Source organism: Primulina eburnea, chromosome 1 (genome assembly GCF_022965805.1).
Source record: "Primulina eburnea isolate SZY01 chromosome 1, ASM2296580v1, whole genome shotgun sequence".
In the NCBI taxonomy this organism is placed as follows: domain Eukaryota; kingdom Viridiplantae; phylum Streptophyta; class Magnoliopsida; order Lamiales; family Gesneriaceae; genus Primulina; species Primulina eburnea.
In genome coordinates, this window is record NC_133101.1 from 1,053,780 (window position 1) to 1,070,942 (window position 17,163).

The 17,163-nt window shown below is 36.3% G+C and overlaps 4 protein-coding genes across 9 annotated transcripts; 1 reads left to right on the forward strand and 3 right to left on the reverse strand.

The window, feature by feature from the left end:
- Nucleotides 1–250: 250 nt before the first annotated feature.
- LOC140834870 (chorismate mutase 1, chloroplastic-like) lies at nt 251–3,069 on the reverse strand. Its single transcript, XM_073200088.1, has 6 exons — nt 2,746–3,069; nt 1,689–1,908; nt 1,532–1,618; nt 1,271–1,414; nt 706–798; nt 251–612 (listed from the first exon to the last, which is right to left on the reverse strand). Exons 1-6 carry the CDS (start codon nt 2,907–2,909, stop codon nt 376–378), a joined length of 945 nt encoding a protein of 314 aa, XP_073056189.1. The 5' UTR covers nt 2,910–3,069; the 3' UTR covers nt 251–375.
- Nucleotides 3,070–5,342: 2,273 nt separating this feature from the next.
- LOC140835060 (uncharacterized) lies at nt 5,343–8,783 on the forward strand. Of its 5 annotated transcripts, XR_012118849.1 has the most exons (8): nt 5,343–5,505; nt 5,591–6,050; nt 6,302–6,440; nt 6,571–6,632; nt 6,813–6,951; nt 7,087–7,296; nt 8,318–8,374; nt 8,458–8,783. XR_012118849.1 is itself a non-coding variant. In XM_073200421.1 (6 exons), exons 1-6 carry the CDS (start codon nt 5,403–5,405, stop codon nt 7,222–7,224), a joined length of 1,041 nt encoding a protein of 346 aa, XP_073056522.1. In that variant the 5' UTR covers nt 5,343–5,402; the 3' UTR covers nt 7,225–7,300. The 5 variants fall into 5 exon arrangements, 1 of the variants encoding a protein (XP_073056522.1); XR_012118846.1 differs by having other exon boundaries at nt 8,318–8,783; XR_012118851.1 differs by lacking the exons at nt 8,318–8,374; nt 8,458–8,783 and adding an exon at nt 7,536–7,667.
- LOC140834950 (phosphatidylinositol 3,4,5-trisphosphate 3-phosphatase and protein-tyrosine-phosphatase PTEN1-like) lies at nt 7,651–10,157 on the reverse strand. 2 transcript variants are annotated; one of them, XM_073200292.1, is made up of 8 exons: nt 9,867–10,157; nt 9,450–9,763; nt 9,193–9,369; nt 8,845–8,958; nt 8,462–8,650; nt 8,134–8,361; nt 7,946–8,047; nt 7,651–7,869 (listed from the first exon to the last, which is right to left on the reverse strand). In XM_073200292.1, exons 2-8 carry the CDS (start codon nt 9,732–9,734, stop codon nt 7,741–7,743), a joined length of 1,224 nt encoding a protein of 407 aa, XP_073056393.1. In that variant the 5' UTR covers nt 9,735–9,763; nt 9,867–10,157; the 3' UTR covers nt 7,651–7,740. The 2 variants fall into 2 exon arrangements, with proteins under 2 accessions (XP_073056393.1, XP_073056311.1); XM_073200210.1 differs by having other exon boundaries at nt 9,922–10,156.
- A 2,742-nt stretch (nt 10,158–12,899) lies between these two features.
- LOC140835207 (cyclic nucleotide-gated ion channel 2-like) lies at nt 12,900–16,320 on the reverse strand. Its single transcript, XM_073200696.1, has 8 exons — nt 16,152–16,320; nt 15,438–16,062; nt 14,807–15,022; nt 14,411–14,727; nt 14,222–14,333; nt 13,908–14,144; nt 13,725–13,811; nt 12,900–13,614 (listed from the first exon to the last, which is right to left on the reverse strand). The coding sequence occupies exons 1-8, from the start codon at nt 16,190–16,192 to the stop codon at nt 13,132–13,134; spliced, it is 2,118 nt and encodes a 705-aa protein (XP_073056797.1). The 5' UTR covers nt 16,193–16,320; the 3' UTR covers nt 12,900–13,131.
- Nucleotides 16,321–17,163: the final 843 nt, after the last annotated feature.

The window sequence follows — 17,163 nt, forward strand, 5'->3', positions numbered from 1 at the left end:
GTAAGGATACCGGGAGAGTTTGGAATCTCAAATTTACTGAATATCTTTTTTTATTCTTTGAGATGATCGCTACAATTAAGATGCTGGAGTCTTGAGAAAACATCAAACCAAATAAGGCTGTGGTGCCTCGTCATTAAATTAAAAATCTTGTTCTTTTATACAATAAAAATTAATATTTTTGACATAAAAATAACATTTTTTTTGAATTACACAAATAGAATATTTATATCACAAAAACTCTTGTGAGATCGTATAACATCAGGTTTTTTAAAATCGAGAGGATGGAATATACAACTATTTAATCATCACACGACACATTAATAATCAACACTCTCTTGATAACAAATCAAAGGCAATCTCAAATATCGGTTTCATCTAATCAAGCCTTCTCAGTAAATACTCAACCTGGACTTGCTTTGTTAGCGGCATGATCCAATTATCATATAGATCAGAAACTAAACATGGATTTATCTTGTAAACAGGATTGTTGACATCTTCGCCTCCATCCACCGTCAATTCTTGTCCGAATCTTCTGGTTTTTTGTTCTACCCTTCTTTTCACAGTCTCCTCCACTGCAGGATGCGTCAACAAATCCATCAATTGGGCTCGGTCCTACAAATACATATTGAACCAACATCATAAAATTCAACACTAATTTTTAGTGTGCATGACTAATCTTCATATTTAATTTTATTATCGACTTACTTGTGCTATAATGGCAGACTTGTAAGCATCTTGGGATGCTCGAAATTTTGCTTCTGCTACAAACTTACCATAATGAATTCTCTTTGATAGAGCCTGCAAAGAATATCCATGAATCAAAAAAGAAAGAAAAACCATACAACTTTAAACCTTTCAACATGGAATGCCACGTATTCTGCAGTTTTAACAAGTTTCACATAGTTTAAGTGCCAACTTGGTATCTAACATTCAACTTGAAGTGCCTGTCAATCTAGATATCCACCGACAAACTCTAATTTTTGAAAAAAAGTCCGTAAGTAGCTTTTCAAGAGCAAGTAAAAAGTAAATGAAAAATATTCAAACTTTAACCATCAAACACAATTGCCCCAAGATAATGGACCGAAAAATGTAATAAAAGAGGCACATACTCGAATATATGTATGTGCTAACTAGCTTGAACAGCCATGTTAGAAGCTTCTCGTCTAAATATATACGCACGGTAAAAAAAGAAAAGAGAAGTGTAAACTATGCGGGTGGATTTGATTTTACATGAAGGGAATATTTCCCAGTGACTTGACAAATTGTATACCTGCAAGCAAATTATGTCACAAGTCGCTGCCGATCCATGATTACCATCATCGCCTTCTTTAGCTAATATTGGGAGAAGACTTCTAAAGTACATCTCCCATATTTGGACATTAATGTTGATTGCATCGGCTGCAGGTTGCAGAACCTGTAACGCCAAAAGAGAAATCATTTTACTATTTGATGCAGAAAAGGTGGCGGCAAGAAAGAATGGTGAACTTCATGTCAATCAACTCCTAGAAAAGACGAGACCTCTATAGCTCACCTTTGGATACTGCAATGGGGGTAATATTGGCTCTGGTAGATCATCAGGGAAGAAAGGGTGCTCATCGGGGCTTTCATATCTTCCAACCTATAACAAACTAAGTTCAGGAACTGCACGAATTATTACAGCTAAAAGGTTTAAAAAAGATCAAATATACCTTTGCATGAAGTTTTTCAGTTTCTCTGACAATATACTCGACCAGAGAACCTTGGAACCCATTCAAGGAACCATTGGAATCATATGTCTCTTCATTGTAACGGAATTGAGCTCTCTCAACCAGACTAAATATGATGCTATCCTCTTGCTGAATTAAGGAGTTTCTGATACCTTCAAGCGTATAGCTTTGAGTCTCATCTACCCTGGTTTTTGGTGCCAATCTGAAAGGAAATGAAACTGCCCTAAAGACAAGTTCGACTGAATGGGATATGAATGCACGCAAGAGAGTAAAATGTATCACAACCATCGCAAAGGAACCGGAAAGAAACATATGTTTAAAAAAGAAAGTCAACTAATTGATGTCCTTTATAGAAATTTCTATTGCACTCCCATTTATTTTTGCGGCACAAATGTGCTAATTATGCTTTCTCGTGTTAAATCGACTACCAAAACTTCTTGTTTATCATGTCTTCTTGAGATCATTCCATACAAAAATATTTTGAAGGCAATTTGTGACAAATTGAAAAAAAAAAATCTGTCTTTTAGATATGTATCTTCAAATAAAATTTTCGCACACCAGACTAAAAACTTATGGTACACTCCTGAGGGCTTGAATGCACGCAAGAGAGTAAAATGTATCACAGTAATCCAAAATGAACCCCCAAAAAAAAAAGTTTTACAAAGAAAGTAGACCACCAATCGTCCAAAGCATAAAGTTCAAATAATCAGGTTACAAAGAAAGTAGACCACCAATCGTCCAAAGCATAAAGTTCAAATAATCAGGTTCAATTACTTCATCTGATTAACAAGAACAGCCAACTAACACGAACAATATATCAACCACCTCAAAGGCTTCATCCTTATTTTAGGGCCTAAAATAAGGAGCTTTCGACACAAAAAATGTCAAATTTAATAGCAACTACTGCAAATAAATAAACCAATTCAACAACTGAGAAACTGCGCCCTGAAAGCAAAATGACAATATCCATTAAAATAAATAACAATCATGAAAATGGCTAAAAACAAAAAGAAAAAAGAAAATGGAATTCGTTTGTTACCCAACGGGAGTTGCAGAAACTTGTATTGCCAGAATGCCACGCTCCTGAAATATGTAGTTGAGTACTCGAAAGTTGCCATTCTTGCGCCATGTTGGAGGGGCGGCAAATAGAGTATTGGGCAATGAAACCTTCGAACCGACGGTCCTCAACAGCTTCGCCTCCATTTTTCAAGGAAAACGAAGATAATTATTTTAAAGGCAGACAACAATGGTGAAAAGTAGTTGAGTTTCCGTAAAATCAACCACGTTGTTATTGTGGCTTGGGTGGCAGGCAGAGGGGGTGTGGGTGTAGTAGGTGAGAGATGTGACGAGAGAGTCTTCGTTTGGCGGAGATTTGCCCACCGAATATTAAATTCATAAAAGATCTTTAATTTAATACCAATTACGATAACTAATTTTAACTATTTTTTCTCTCGAAAATTTTAAATAACAATTTAAATAGATACCCCTGTTAATTAAAATTTTCAGATATACATTTTACTTTGAGATATATATAATCTTGAATTTATTTAATATAAGATTCTTGTAATTTTAATATCCTTAACTATATTACTAAGAAAGAACACACTGCCAACAAGCCTTTAATCTATTTGATTTATAAATAATATTTTAAACAAAAAATATAATATTCACGTCAGAAACAAATTATTGTAAGAAAACTTATAAAAAAAATTTGTGTCTATTCATTCATGTTAAATGTTGGTTGGTGGCAATTGTCAAGTTATCATTATTTAACTGTGTAAAATAATTTGATTTGATTGGTAGGATATGTGGCCTTTAGTTTATTTATGTGGTTAGGATCCTTTAAATACGGCAGATTAATTGAGAGTTTTAAAATTATTTTGTAGTTTTTGATATGATATTAATAATTCTAAATCCGGCGGATTAAATGAGAGATTTAAGATTATTTCATAGCTTTTGATATGGTATTAATGATTCTAAATCCAATAGGTCATTTTCCTATTTTTGTTTCTCTCAAATATAGTAGGTCTCTTGTGAGATGATCTCACAAATTTTTATTTTTGAGACGGGTCAATCCTAACGATATTCATAATAAAAATTGATATTCTTAGCATAAAAAATAATGCGTTTTCATTTATGACTCAAATAACTGATATTCACAATAAAAAGTAATCTTCTTGCATAAAAAATAATATTTTAATGGATAACCCAAATAAGATATTTGTTTCATAAAATACGACACATGAGACCGTCTCACACAAATTTTTACCTAAAATAAGTTCACATCCCCAATCCCCGTGGCAATCAAGCACTATATTTTTTTATTTGACAATAAGATTTACGCGTGATGTACATATTTTTTTAAGCATAGATTTACACGTTTTGGTTGGTATTAAGCATTGAGATTATTTGATTTATTTCAAAAAATTAAATTTCAAATTTTATATGATATATTTTTAATATAATTTTAAAATTATCTCAAAAGCCAAACTATACTTTAAACTCCGACATTCAATCAATGCTTGAGTTCGATTACAAATGAAAGAAATTATTGCTGATTATAGAAAGTTCCATATGCCGATGTAAAAAAATTCAAACTTTATAGCTAAATTCCATACAAATATTATTCTACATGGTTGAAATCTTTATCGGTACCATGTCTAAATAGTACGAATGTTCTGTCTTAAATTACTTGGACATTGCGAGGAAGTTGACAACTTGTGATTTTATATATAGACAACAGTCACGGTCCACGGGTCGAGCCAAGTCAACCCAAACTAATTTTATATGTATAAAAGAAAGATACATGTATGTAAAAAAAAAAAAACTATAACATCACGTTGATGTTTGTAAATACTTAAAAATAATAATGATGAATTTTTTTTTACAAAATGTGTAAAAAAAAAAAGTCATGATCATTTTTTTAAAAAAAATGATTTATAAACGCTATCTTAGTAGTAAATTATGATAGATTCAAATACAATAGAAATTGATGTCATTTGAAATCATCCTCAAATCTATTCTCGAATTAAATTTTTACTGTAAATCAAATCCATCCATTCAAATAAAATATAAGATTTCGAGCTACAAAAATCTCAGCCACATTCACCTGCACTTATTTTTTTGTTGACGAGTCACACATTATCATGGGGTTATGACCTTATGCAGTTATCCTGAACCCTATGCTCTAAGGTCATGGACTCGTGGCTGCTTGGAGCCCAAGTGTTAATGGGTTTAGTGGGAAATTCTTGGGCTTTTTCACTCAATACGTGACACGTGAGTAGAGCGGATAAATCAAGTTCACTCATTCAATTATAATTCATAACTCATCATATGTATCATGTGTTGAGTAGATTAGAGCACAAGTACATTATCATCTACACGAGTAATATCCACGTAGCCTTGGTCCAAATTTTGGATCTTGTGTAACAAGCCATCAACTACAGGGACATGACTTTTACCTGTCAATTTCTAGGAAATGTTTCGACAAATCAAATGAAAAAGAAAAAAATAAGTCTTTAGTTGAAACATCAAAGTCCCACTTATTTAAAAGAATTATTTGATTTTTTTTGGAGGAAGAATTATTTGATATTTTGGTAAATTTATTTATATTTTGCATAATTTAATTAAAGAAAACCTCTACACTCCCACTTCACTCGACTGCGACCTGGTTCCTCTGTGTGTTTCTCAAGACAAATGAGCAGCTGCAAAACCCTAATCCGTTCTTCGGTATCATTCGTGGAATACAGAGCATTTATACCCAATTCAACTTTCCTTCGCTATCTTCCACTTCATTCCGGTAACATCCATTGAATGTCTGTGTTTTTTAGGTTTCAAATTTGTGCTGTTGGAACCAAGTTTTGATTTTTTCCTCGTTAATGTAGGGCTTAGGTTCAAATCTCACAAGACCTTTTCAATTTCCAGAAGCTTTTGTTGTGTGAGTTGCGCTAGTTCATTACAGACCCCGGAACTGCCTCAATTTTCGAACAAGGATAATGTGGAGGAGTTGCTTTCGAAAAACAAGGACGATGTTTTAAGATTGATGAAACTGGAACGACGGTCCGAAAATGATCATGAACATGGGAGTCGTTGGTTTCCGTATTTGAATAGATTCAAAACAGGAGATGGATATTTAAGCAGTACTGAAGTGTTGGAAGCGATGGATCCGTATATAATGGACGTGAGAAAGGAGAAGTTTAGGAATGCGGTGATAAACCGCACCTATTCCGTGTGTTTGGTGGTCGAAGGATTAACCGATTTTGGCAATGTTTCAGCTGCTTTTCGTTCTGCTGATGCCCTTGGTTTTCAGTCTGTCCATGTTGTGTCCTGTGGCAACTCAAGAAGGTGCACCACTGCTTGAAGCAAAAAACTCTTTTTTTATTATTAAGCAGATGGTTTACTTGGTCTTTCTCATGCTTGGATTGCTATATCTTTTTTTATAGTACTCGAACTCAAGTCGTGCGTCTCCACCCCATATCTTGAGAACATTCATTCAATAATTTACCATTGACTTCATCTTTGCATAATAAAACGTTGTCCTTGATTCATTGTGGCTGCTTCCTCTTATAATAAATACTCTCTTGTCTACAATGCAGATATAGAGACAACCGACATGTTAGCATGGGAGCTGAAAAATGGTTGGATATCGAACTTTGGGGTTCTGTCAAAGAGTGTTTTGGAATTCTAAAATCACGCGGTTATAGAATTGCCACAACTCATTTGGGGATCGATGCGGTATAAGTAAACGTGTACAATAAATTGATAAATGTCAATTAGTCTTTTACTCCAATATTGATATTGCTTTTGGTGGAAAGAAATTCTTTAAATTTCCGTAACATAGTATAACAGCTGGAACTTTCTCCAGGTATCTGTCTATGACATTGACTGGTCATGGCCTACTGCAATAATCGTTGGAAATGAACTCAAGTATTTCTCTTCTACCCTCCAGCTTTGTGGCATTTATATATGTGTAATCGGTTTTTTTCTTTATAATGAGAATAAAGTGCTTCACCTAATAAACTCTTAATTTTTTTATTGAACATCACACCATTTTTGGGGTCAGAAACCTTAGGTAGAAAGTTTGCGTGTTGATGTTATTAATTTCAGGGGCATAAGCGCTGAGGCTCTGGAGCTATCAGATTTGCACTGCAGTATTCCTATGAGAGGCATGGTAGATTCATTCAATGTCTCTGTAGCTGCTGGACTTGTTATGCACCAAGCTGTACTTGACAGGACTTTACGCATGGTAATGTCACCTTCTCCCACAACCGATTTACTTGGATAAAATTATTACTGTAAAATATGTCGAGCTGTCTTACAAACACTTTTATATTGTAATATCTCGAATGTCTTTCATTTTATTTTTAAATTTATGGTGTAGGGTTGTCATGGGGATCTAACGGAAGAAGAACGACAGATCCTACTAGCCGAGTTTTATCTGCGCCACAGTAATAGCGCTTTGAGCATTGCAAATGAATTTGCCGCAAGGAAGTTAACGAGGACAATGTCAAAACTTTAAGGCCTTTTATCGGCTCATTGCACTGATGTTGTATTGTACAAGTGTCGAATAATTACTGCAGGCTTCAAACAGGTACTTTTTCAATTTCTACTATTGATCCCCATAGCAAATACACTTTCACTGTGGTTCTTGTTTTGTAACCATCCATTAATGCAACGTGTCACACTTATTTAGCTGTCAGGATTTGTTCAACTCTACATGAAAATGGGGCCAAATAGTCCTAAGAAACTGTGTTGAATTTTATAATTAAAGTTTCAGTATGTAACTTGTGGATAAGACAAGTGTGTTGAATTCTTGGATATGATTCCCAGGTATATCTTTCCAACATTTCTAGCCATTCCGCGAGTCTTTCTATCTCAAAAAACTTGACAAAAAGACGGGTCAATTTACAGGAATGGACTCTCATAATTCCAACAAATTCTGATGACTACTTCTGATTATTAACCTCTAAGCAGGAAGGGCGCCTAAAAAAATCAGTTACAATTATATTATCTGATATATTGAATCAAATCTAAGTCAGGCGTTTGATGAAGGCACAAGCAAGCAGTTGGCGTTTGATGGACCGAAGAAGAGCTCCAAGCAGAATGAAGAACCACAGATTGATCTGCCTTTTTTTCCAACTTTGTCTAAATCTCTAAGAGAGAACTGAAACAAAAACATCACAAACTTTTAGTGAAATTAGAGTCTGTTGGGAATGTAAGAAGTACCTGTGAAGAAGTACCTGCAACAAACTGCTAGTAATGAAAGCTGTGTTGAAGCAAGCATAGAAGAGACGCCCCCCAATTAGTTTTTCATAGAAAATTATTCGAATATCTCCTCTAATCTGCCAGAATCTCAAAATGAATCAGTTTTTCTGGGGTTGAAGTGCCAAAACAGTAGACCATGTTAAAAAATAGCAGGAAATCGTACGTGTACTGGTTTCTCATAATCATAGCCAAGACAATTCTTTTGGTAAATTATGGACCTTTCAGTGTCCATTTGAGCTACCAACCGAGGCTTTACTGCTTCTTCCTGTCCTTCACACTTGAGAAATGAGTAATAATATAGTGGAATATTTGGTCTTTCGTAACTTTTTCTAATTTTTCTGCAACAGCTCTTGGAGACTTCTGCTGGAGGGCAATACCGCTTCCCAGGATTCTGCACGACGAAGGTTGAATAGATAAAAAAAAATAAGAGAACATCATAAGAGCTTAGGTCCGGCCAAAATGATAGTTTTTTTTTTTTTGGGAATGCGTACCTCTTGCAACTCAGAGACCACGACAAAGATCTGATCAATGTCAACTGTGTCATATAATCGAATACGTAGCAGCTCTCTTCCACATGGTTTAGGTAAATTGACATGAAGATGACCAAGGTTAACTCCTCTGGGAAAAGAAAGCAACTTTTCCCAGTATCCAACATACCGACGTTGGCTTGGTATTGAGACCTACAATGCTTAAAGAATCAAAAATATCCAATGAAGTAGGATTTACTTTGTCCGTAGTGGTTATTTGTAACTATATTTTTGTTCAAACAAAAATCAATTATTCCGCAATAGAATTGCCAAGCTCTTTCTTTTTGTTCCTTTTAAACTTTCATGAAGAATTCGACTACTTAAATACATATGCCTATGAAACTTACTCCTTCGTTATTTGTGGTTCGTCTCTCTGCATATACTTCCATAGCTTTCTCTGCTGACATGCCAGTGTAAACTAGATAAGAAGATACCATTAGCCCAGTTCGTCCCTTTCCTGCCTGCACATAAGTTAGCCGAAAATGGATAAAGAAAACTTCCACCTGATTTTTTCTGTAACTGTTTCGTTTCAAAATGACACAAACTAGTGAATACCCAACCCAGCATCCGAAAAACTAGTGTTTTAGACAAGGAAATATTACAGATTTAGGAGTCTTTCCACAAACCTCTTATGCAGCTGATATGGAATCATGTCGCATTTCTATGATTGAAAAGTACTAGAGGTTTCTACTTACCATGCAGTGCACAACTGCAATGTTCTTTAGATCACTAGATAACCAAGAATGGACATCTTCACAGAAGGCCTTGATCATTGAAATCGGTGGAACATGGTTATCATCAAAGGGGTATCTCTCCACACGGCCGTCAAAATGGGATGCATCGTAATTTTCTTCTATGCACAAGTTATACACCTTAATATATCAAACATCAGACTAACGTGAACGACAGTTTCGAAATTTTGAAGAACCGATTCTGAACATATAATGCATACCTTATAATGACCAGAATGTCTCGTTTCCAGCACAGACTTGACCTGCCATAGGGGATTACGATACATGGCTCGCATATGTTCTGCGGGGAACGACATTGCTAATAATCTATCAGTTATGTAGGTCATGTCAAGATCATACCCCGCAACTAGCATTCTCCTCCTTTTCTTCGACACCAAATTTCGTATGTAATTCCTCCATAGACAACTCACCAGTCGATTCTGAACATGCTTCAGATTCACAATTTCAGCCCTTTGTTGCTCTTTTCTTGAAAACTTTAACCCCATCTGGCCGCTACAGGAATTGAGCGAGAGACCTACACAGATCACGAGACCAGTCTAACGTCGCAATATATATTATGATGAGAACCGAACGTGGAATATTTGGCAGAAACAATAAAGAAAATCACAAGAACATACACAAACGCTCCAATAGTGCCAACCAAATAAAAGTAGCACAAAATATTTGCCTTACAGTTTGATTCAGGAATCCTTGTTGAATCAACCAAAGTGAATCAAAAGCCAATAAATTTGGTCCAAGAATCAAGCAAATGCAGAAATGGGGGGCCCTTTTGAAAATCTGAGGCTGTTTCTTAAGGGGGACACAATGAGGAGATTAACGGGCTCATGACCAGATGTGGTGAGGGGAACAAATATTTAGTGCTATATTTGGTGTTTCTGTCCACAATCCAGGCGGCCTTAAACTTGGGAGAAAATGAAGCCGCATCACCGGGTATGTATGTATATATACGTGCGTGCACATTTATTTATTTATTGATGATTATTGATTACTGGAACACTTTTCTGTGTTGGGATTATATTAAACATGCAGAATTATTTGATCACGTCACTAGGCACTAATTGATGATCGACAATAGAACAGTTTTAACAGAATATCTAAAAAAAAATGTCATATTATTCTAGCTAAAAACAGGATGCACTCATTGTGTTAAACTGAAAATTTGGAATCTATGCATCTAATTCATCGAGCTCAAAATTATCTTTATCTGTTATAGAAAATCTTTGATCAACTCGAATCTAGAAGTGTCAATTCGGGTGGTTGGGTGAGTTGGGTCGGGTTGGACATTAGTACTATTCAAAAATTGCTCAACCCGAAAACTCTCGATCCGAACCTGAATCAACCCGATCAACCCGATTTTGAATTTTTTAAAACTTTTTTTTAAAAGAAATTAAAAAAAATTTAAAAAAAATTAAACACATACTAACAAAATCTCCCTTGTATATGTGATTTAAATTTGATAATCTAATTGTAGAAAAATAAAGTATATTTACTAAATCATATAAACAATTATTTAAAAAAATAAAAAATGTTCAAAATAAATATTAAATTATGAAAATTTATGATATAAATATACCATAAATATTTTTCAGACATACACTATATAAAAATGTAGTCCAATATTTATTAATTATATTTTTTTAAAAAAAATTAAAATTTTCGGGTCAACTCGAATCCAACACAACTCGATCATTTTTTTCGGGCCAGCTATCAGGTCCAATCCGATCTAACCCGAACCCGAAAACCCTAAACTCAAACCTGATTTTTTTCGGGTTGAACTATATCAGGTTGATGGTTCGTGTCTGATTTTGACACCTCTACTTGAATCCCGTTCTTCTTCCAAAAAATACTCTTCGACTTCATTCAATATTATCATTTGGCCTTGGCGACATGAACATAGAAGTGCCCGGTGGTAGGCTTGCGTCACTGCCACCGCATCATCCTTTAATACACCGGGATTCCCAGATTTTCTCCACCGGCAAGCCAACATACATGGCGGTTCTCTTGAGGGCATTGCTCGCAAACGACGACGGAAGTGATCCATGAGGTGAGTAAATCGTCAGGATCAATGTCAAGTGCATGCTTCTGCCGGGTGAGTGCATGTGAATGTTGGCCGGTCGCGGAGTAATTAGGGTGACGGATGCACCACGAGATCAGTCCACCTCATCAAACGCTTCAGGGTTGGAGCACGTTCAGTTACTTGCGATCAGGGACGGATCCAAGAATAAAAGTTTGAGGAGCTTGAACTCAATATGATAAGTTATATATTATTAAAAAAAATTATATTATATCGTTCAACGAAGTTGTGCCCTACGAGATTTTAAAACATAAAATTCATCAATAATAGATTTTACATCAATATGTTTAGCTAAATCTCGTTCAATATAGAGTGTCAAACAATCGGCAAGAAAGTCATCCTCCATTTTATTGCGAAGTGTCGTCTTCACATGCTTCATTGCTGAAAAAGCCCGCTCAGTAGTGGCAGTAGACACAGGTAATGTCAAAACAAGATGAATCAATCTAGTCAACATAACATAAACACTTGACCGTCCACTCTCGGTCAATTGCTGACACAATTCAACAAGTGTAGAAACCTTTAAATTCTGCATCACATCAAGTTTATAATGTATCAATTCATACTCCAAAGCAACAATTTCTTGAGTTGTGAAATCTCCAGGATAAAACTTCTTCGCAAGCTTGCAAATATCATCACTGTTAAATGAGTCAAATGAATTTTTAGGATCTAAAGCTGTACTAAGATAAAGAAGTTCCACCGATTACTCATTGAACCGAGTATTTAACTCCATCAAAATGAAATCTATTGCTGCATTAAAAACATCAAAGTGGTAATGATGTTCTATTGATGTTCCATTTTGAAATAGTTCAAGTTATAATCCTAAACAAGAATAAAATAATTATTAAACAAATAAACAAGTAATAGTCAATCAACAACTCAACAACAAACAATCAAGAAACCACAAATCACGCACAGAGAAGCTATAAAAAAACAAAATAAAAAATGTATAACCGATTCTTACCTGGATTGTTGCCTTGCCGATGAGCAATTCGATTTCTTCGGGATTCCGCAATTCTATTCTGTCGCTAAAGGGCTTGGGACTTGGGAGAGAAATTTTGTAGAATTGAGGTGGGGCGGATCAGAGGATATGGGATGAATTTGGTCTCATCCTTGTAAATGGACGGGACTTGATTGGACTAAGACATTGATGTACGACGGTTTTGAAACAACCGTCGCTATTAGCAACGGTTTTTCAAAAAACCGGTCGTCGATCCACATCGGCGACGGTTTTACTAAAACTGTCGCAAATATTAGCACGGTTGCTGAAAAACCGTCGCTAAAAAAAAAGTGGGCTGTACCCCTAGGATAAATCCGTCTCTGCTTGCGATGGAAATTGTTATGTGGTATCATGCATTTTAACATCATACAAATTTCATGTTTAACATCCCATAACTTTCATATAATGTTTGTGTGTGCACTCCATTGTACGAGAAACATACAATGTGATTCACATGCTTCATGAATTAAAATATGGCTTATTTTTAGAATTTTATTTTACTAAAACAACGTTGTAAAATTATCATTCAACGTTGGGGATCAGGCAATGCATTTAAATGGGATTTAAAGTTTTGTGACAAAGCAAATTAAATGAGATTTCATAACTGAAAACTTCATGCAAAAAAGAAGCGCCCACAACTGCTTCCATAAGCAGCACAGCCTTACACAAACAAATTATTGGGAAAGATTGACGCCATCACATTCACGACATATATTACAACACATCTCCTTAAACTAAACTTATGAATCATTTAATCAATGTAGACAGATGAAAAAATACTGAAAGTCCCTGAGCCTTGAACAAGTTGCTCTCATTCAAGATGATCATGTGGTCGAATTGACATAAAGATTGCAGCATACCGCCGAAGCAGCCTGTCACCATCACCACTGCCTGGACTGAGCGCATAATGGTTGGTTCTCTGCATGTAACGCTTCCAGGCCAACTGGATATTAACAGCAGCCCATGTCCTCCAATTAGAGGAATAGTACCTCGCGGTTCGCTTGAGCCTCTCATTGGCGAATTTGTAACGAAAATGATCCGTGATGTAGCGAAGATCTTTGGAGTATAGAGCAAATGCTTCAGCGGATTCAATGCAGGTAAATGTTGAAGAAGAAGCAGGAAGTCTGTCCATAAAAGGTCGTCGAAGGCACCAATGTAAAAGCTCGTCCCCAAAGAATCCACCGGGCTCTAGCAGGCTCGTAGCCACCATCCCCCTGCTGAGATTTTGGCTGCTTTTTACACGGCCATGCACGATGAACACCATCCGTTGCACAGGGTCTCCCTCTCGTATTATCTGTTGATGGTTCATAAGACCGTGAATGAGACTTTGCACCACATAAATAGTATCGAACAATTCCCATAAATCGACATGGTACATAGGTATCACAAGCAATCTCTTCATACCGTTTCGTCTTTGGAGAAAACAAGTGGCTTAACACGGTCGCATATGTTGTCCAAAATGAGATCGTCCAAGCTATCAAACAAGGGCACCTAAAGATCGCCAAAACTCTTCTTTATCTAGGAACTTAACAAGATCTTATATTTTTCCGAATATATAAAAACTAAAAAGTAGAACCTTTACAATACCTTTTTAACCAGATCAAGACAGAGAAATCGTTTAATGTCCCTCCTAAGTCCATCTGGTAAGTGGGAAATTAAATCCATCTCATCGTCACCGTCCAGAGCCGTCAATCTCTGTCTTTCATAACGTCTAACTCTTTGCCTAAGTAGCGCAGGCAATTGCCTTCTCTTCATCCACCATTCCATGTCTCGGCATCTCAGTTGCATCTTTTTCTTCTTTGCCATAACCGCGTGCAGAAACACCTGACACAATCCCAACACGGCACGATGATTTAGTGAAATATCCATCATGGCCAAATCAATGATTAAAACGAAATAACCTGAATATTTCCTATCAACAGAGTGAATAACATCAACCCACTAAGCACATTGCATATACTGAACATTACTTCCAACCTGTTGCTCGTCGGTTCTAAGTCATTCCCAAAAGTGCTGCAAACAAATAGCAATGAGTCACGAGTACACATAGGATAGCGGAACGAATTAATTCTCAAGCTATCTTGGTATACCTAAGAGTCATCAATCCCCAGAAAATGGGATAAAGAATCTTGACAGAAACAGAGTTGCTGGATACCACAGGAAGAGCCCATTCATATATCCCATAACGATAAGGCCCATTTACATCCAAGCACAACGGCTTTCTGACCAACACGGTGGTGTTACTCCCACAAGGATTCGCCACAGTACCCGACGACAGTAGAAACTGGTAACAAACCTCCTTAGAGCACGATAGAGGTAGATTGCACGAATTGGTTTGGACACAATGATGTTGCAGGCAAGATGCTACACGCTGTATTGCAAGAACATACCAACATCCACCCGCAACCTGTAAATAGATTGAATTAACCACGAGAGATGCCATATATTTCAAGAAATTGAGCATGAATGAGTATAGCAGTACTCACATGGGAAGCGATGAAATATGCTAAAAGATTAAGGCCGAAACCCCACCAAATCGTGCCGAAGATGAAGCCTGTCACCTTTTGCATTCTTCTCATTAGATATATGCTGTGATAGACCTTAGGGAGGAACTGGAACAAGAAGATCAGCAAGAGAATTGTCATTATAAGCTTTATCCTCTCCTCTTTGATTAATCTTGGCACCACTAACCAAAAAACAGCCTGCAATAGCACCATGAATATATTAACATCAATGGACGCAGAATTTTGTTGATACATATGCAAAAAAAAAACTTTTTTAAAAAATATTTGATTTAAGACAACATAAATTTTGGGGAAAAAATTATCTAAGGATGTATTTACAATGACACATTTGAAATACATGGATTTTGAATTTATTTTTATTGTTAAATAAATTAAATAAACATTCGAAACTCAAATACATCATCTTTATAATTAGCATATATATCGTAATAGATTTAAAATGAAATCCATATCCTAATAAATGATTGTAATTTGTATAATGAATAGTATGAATAAGTCAGAGATTGATTTGACTTTTTTATGTTTTAAATCCATGGATTTACAGTTAAAGTAATAAATTAATAATTTATTTGGTTGAACTGATCTCTCTCACCTGAGGAATGGGAAGAATCACAAAAACATCAAGCCAGAAACCCCGGAAGGACCGCACGTAGTGAGTGGCGATGGCGCGTGCATCCCAGACTAGCTTCCCGCATCCGACAACCAACGACTCCCTGGAGATGTAAGCCAGCCGAAACTGCAGCCACAGGTGGAACAAGTGAACCCCATCGACGCAGGTACGCAGCAACGTCACGATAACCGCCATACCGCCGTTCATGTACAGACACGGCGATTCGCCGCGTCCAATGGACAGCGTGTAGAAGAACAGAGGGTCCACCGCCAGCGACACCCCACGCGCCAACAGGATCACTCGGTTCCATCGCTGCACGCCTTTGCTCCGGGGGTCCAACACTCTTCCGACTGCTCTCAGTCGGCCTGCGTCGGGCAGGGTGTTTTTGGCTTTTCTCGGCCGGTTTCTTATCGGGATTAAGGAAGAACCGGCGCAAGCTTCCCACTCCGGCTTGTCCGCTCTGTCGCAGCTGGTGGAGTGGAAAACAGGGGCTCCCAGTTGGGTACTACATGCGTAACATTCACCTGCGCCACCCGATATTTGATTGTCTTCACCGTCGTCACTGATTCCAGGTTGAACCGAATCTCGCCGGAATATTCCAAACCATCTGCATCCCGAGGAAGACAATTCACTAAATAATTAATTGATCACAAAAAACCCAAATTGGGAAGTCTGTAAAAGAAGAAATGAACAAACCTTGAGAGGAAGAAACGTGGGTCTGGATTGTGAGAAGCCATGTTCCGGGGACCGACACCATGGGAGATCAAAGAAAGGTCGTGGGTGTTGCAGAAAGATTGTGAAAAGAAAGTGATAGTACGAGAACTGACGTGGAATATGTATCAGCTTTATCGTACGGCTGGCCCCTTACCACCTCTTTGATTGATAAAAATCACATGCAAATCGCAGTAATAAAAAAACATTATTAGTCACATGTATAATAATTTAATATGTTATATAATATAAGAATATATATATTTCATAAATATATATTTAGTCGAAGTTTCCAATCACTCCAAAAATAGACAAAAACTGATGTAATAGATAATTTCATTCGTACTCGTATTAACCTGTTATCACTATGTGATTTTTTTAAAAAAAACAATAATCTTCCTAGTATTTCAATACACATGAGAATATTATTTTTAAAAACAAAACACAAAATTCGTCATAATTTTATTATTCTATTTTTTTTAAAAAACAAAAATCAAATTTTCATAACCTACATAGAATCATAACTTTTAGTATTCAGACGTCTACTGTTATTATTATTAACCGTATGTCTCTTATAATTAATTGTGACAAATCGAAGAGCCACTCAATGTCTTTCCACTTGATCGGGCAAGTGATTGCAATATTTGTACCCTACTGATTGCGATATATTCATGTGGCTTGGCTACGCTCATTAATTCCTCGTGATATTCAAAGATTCTCCAACTTAATTATGAAGCATATAATACAATCTTTGCAATCAATAAAATGCTTGATTTGTAAAAAAAGTTCTCCTCAGCCTAATTTCTTTTTTCTTAAAAAAATATATTTATATATGCAATTAGTACAAAATCCTTCTAAATCAGAAGATTTAAAATCACGAGCTTCACAGTAATGAACGGGGCAAGAGAGATCCAAAGAGATTCGATGAATTTATCAAGTTGGGAGGAAGTATGGCACAAGTGGGTTTCAAATGTGCGTAAACCATGTATGTGGTCCT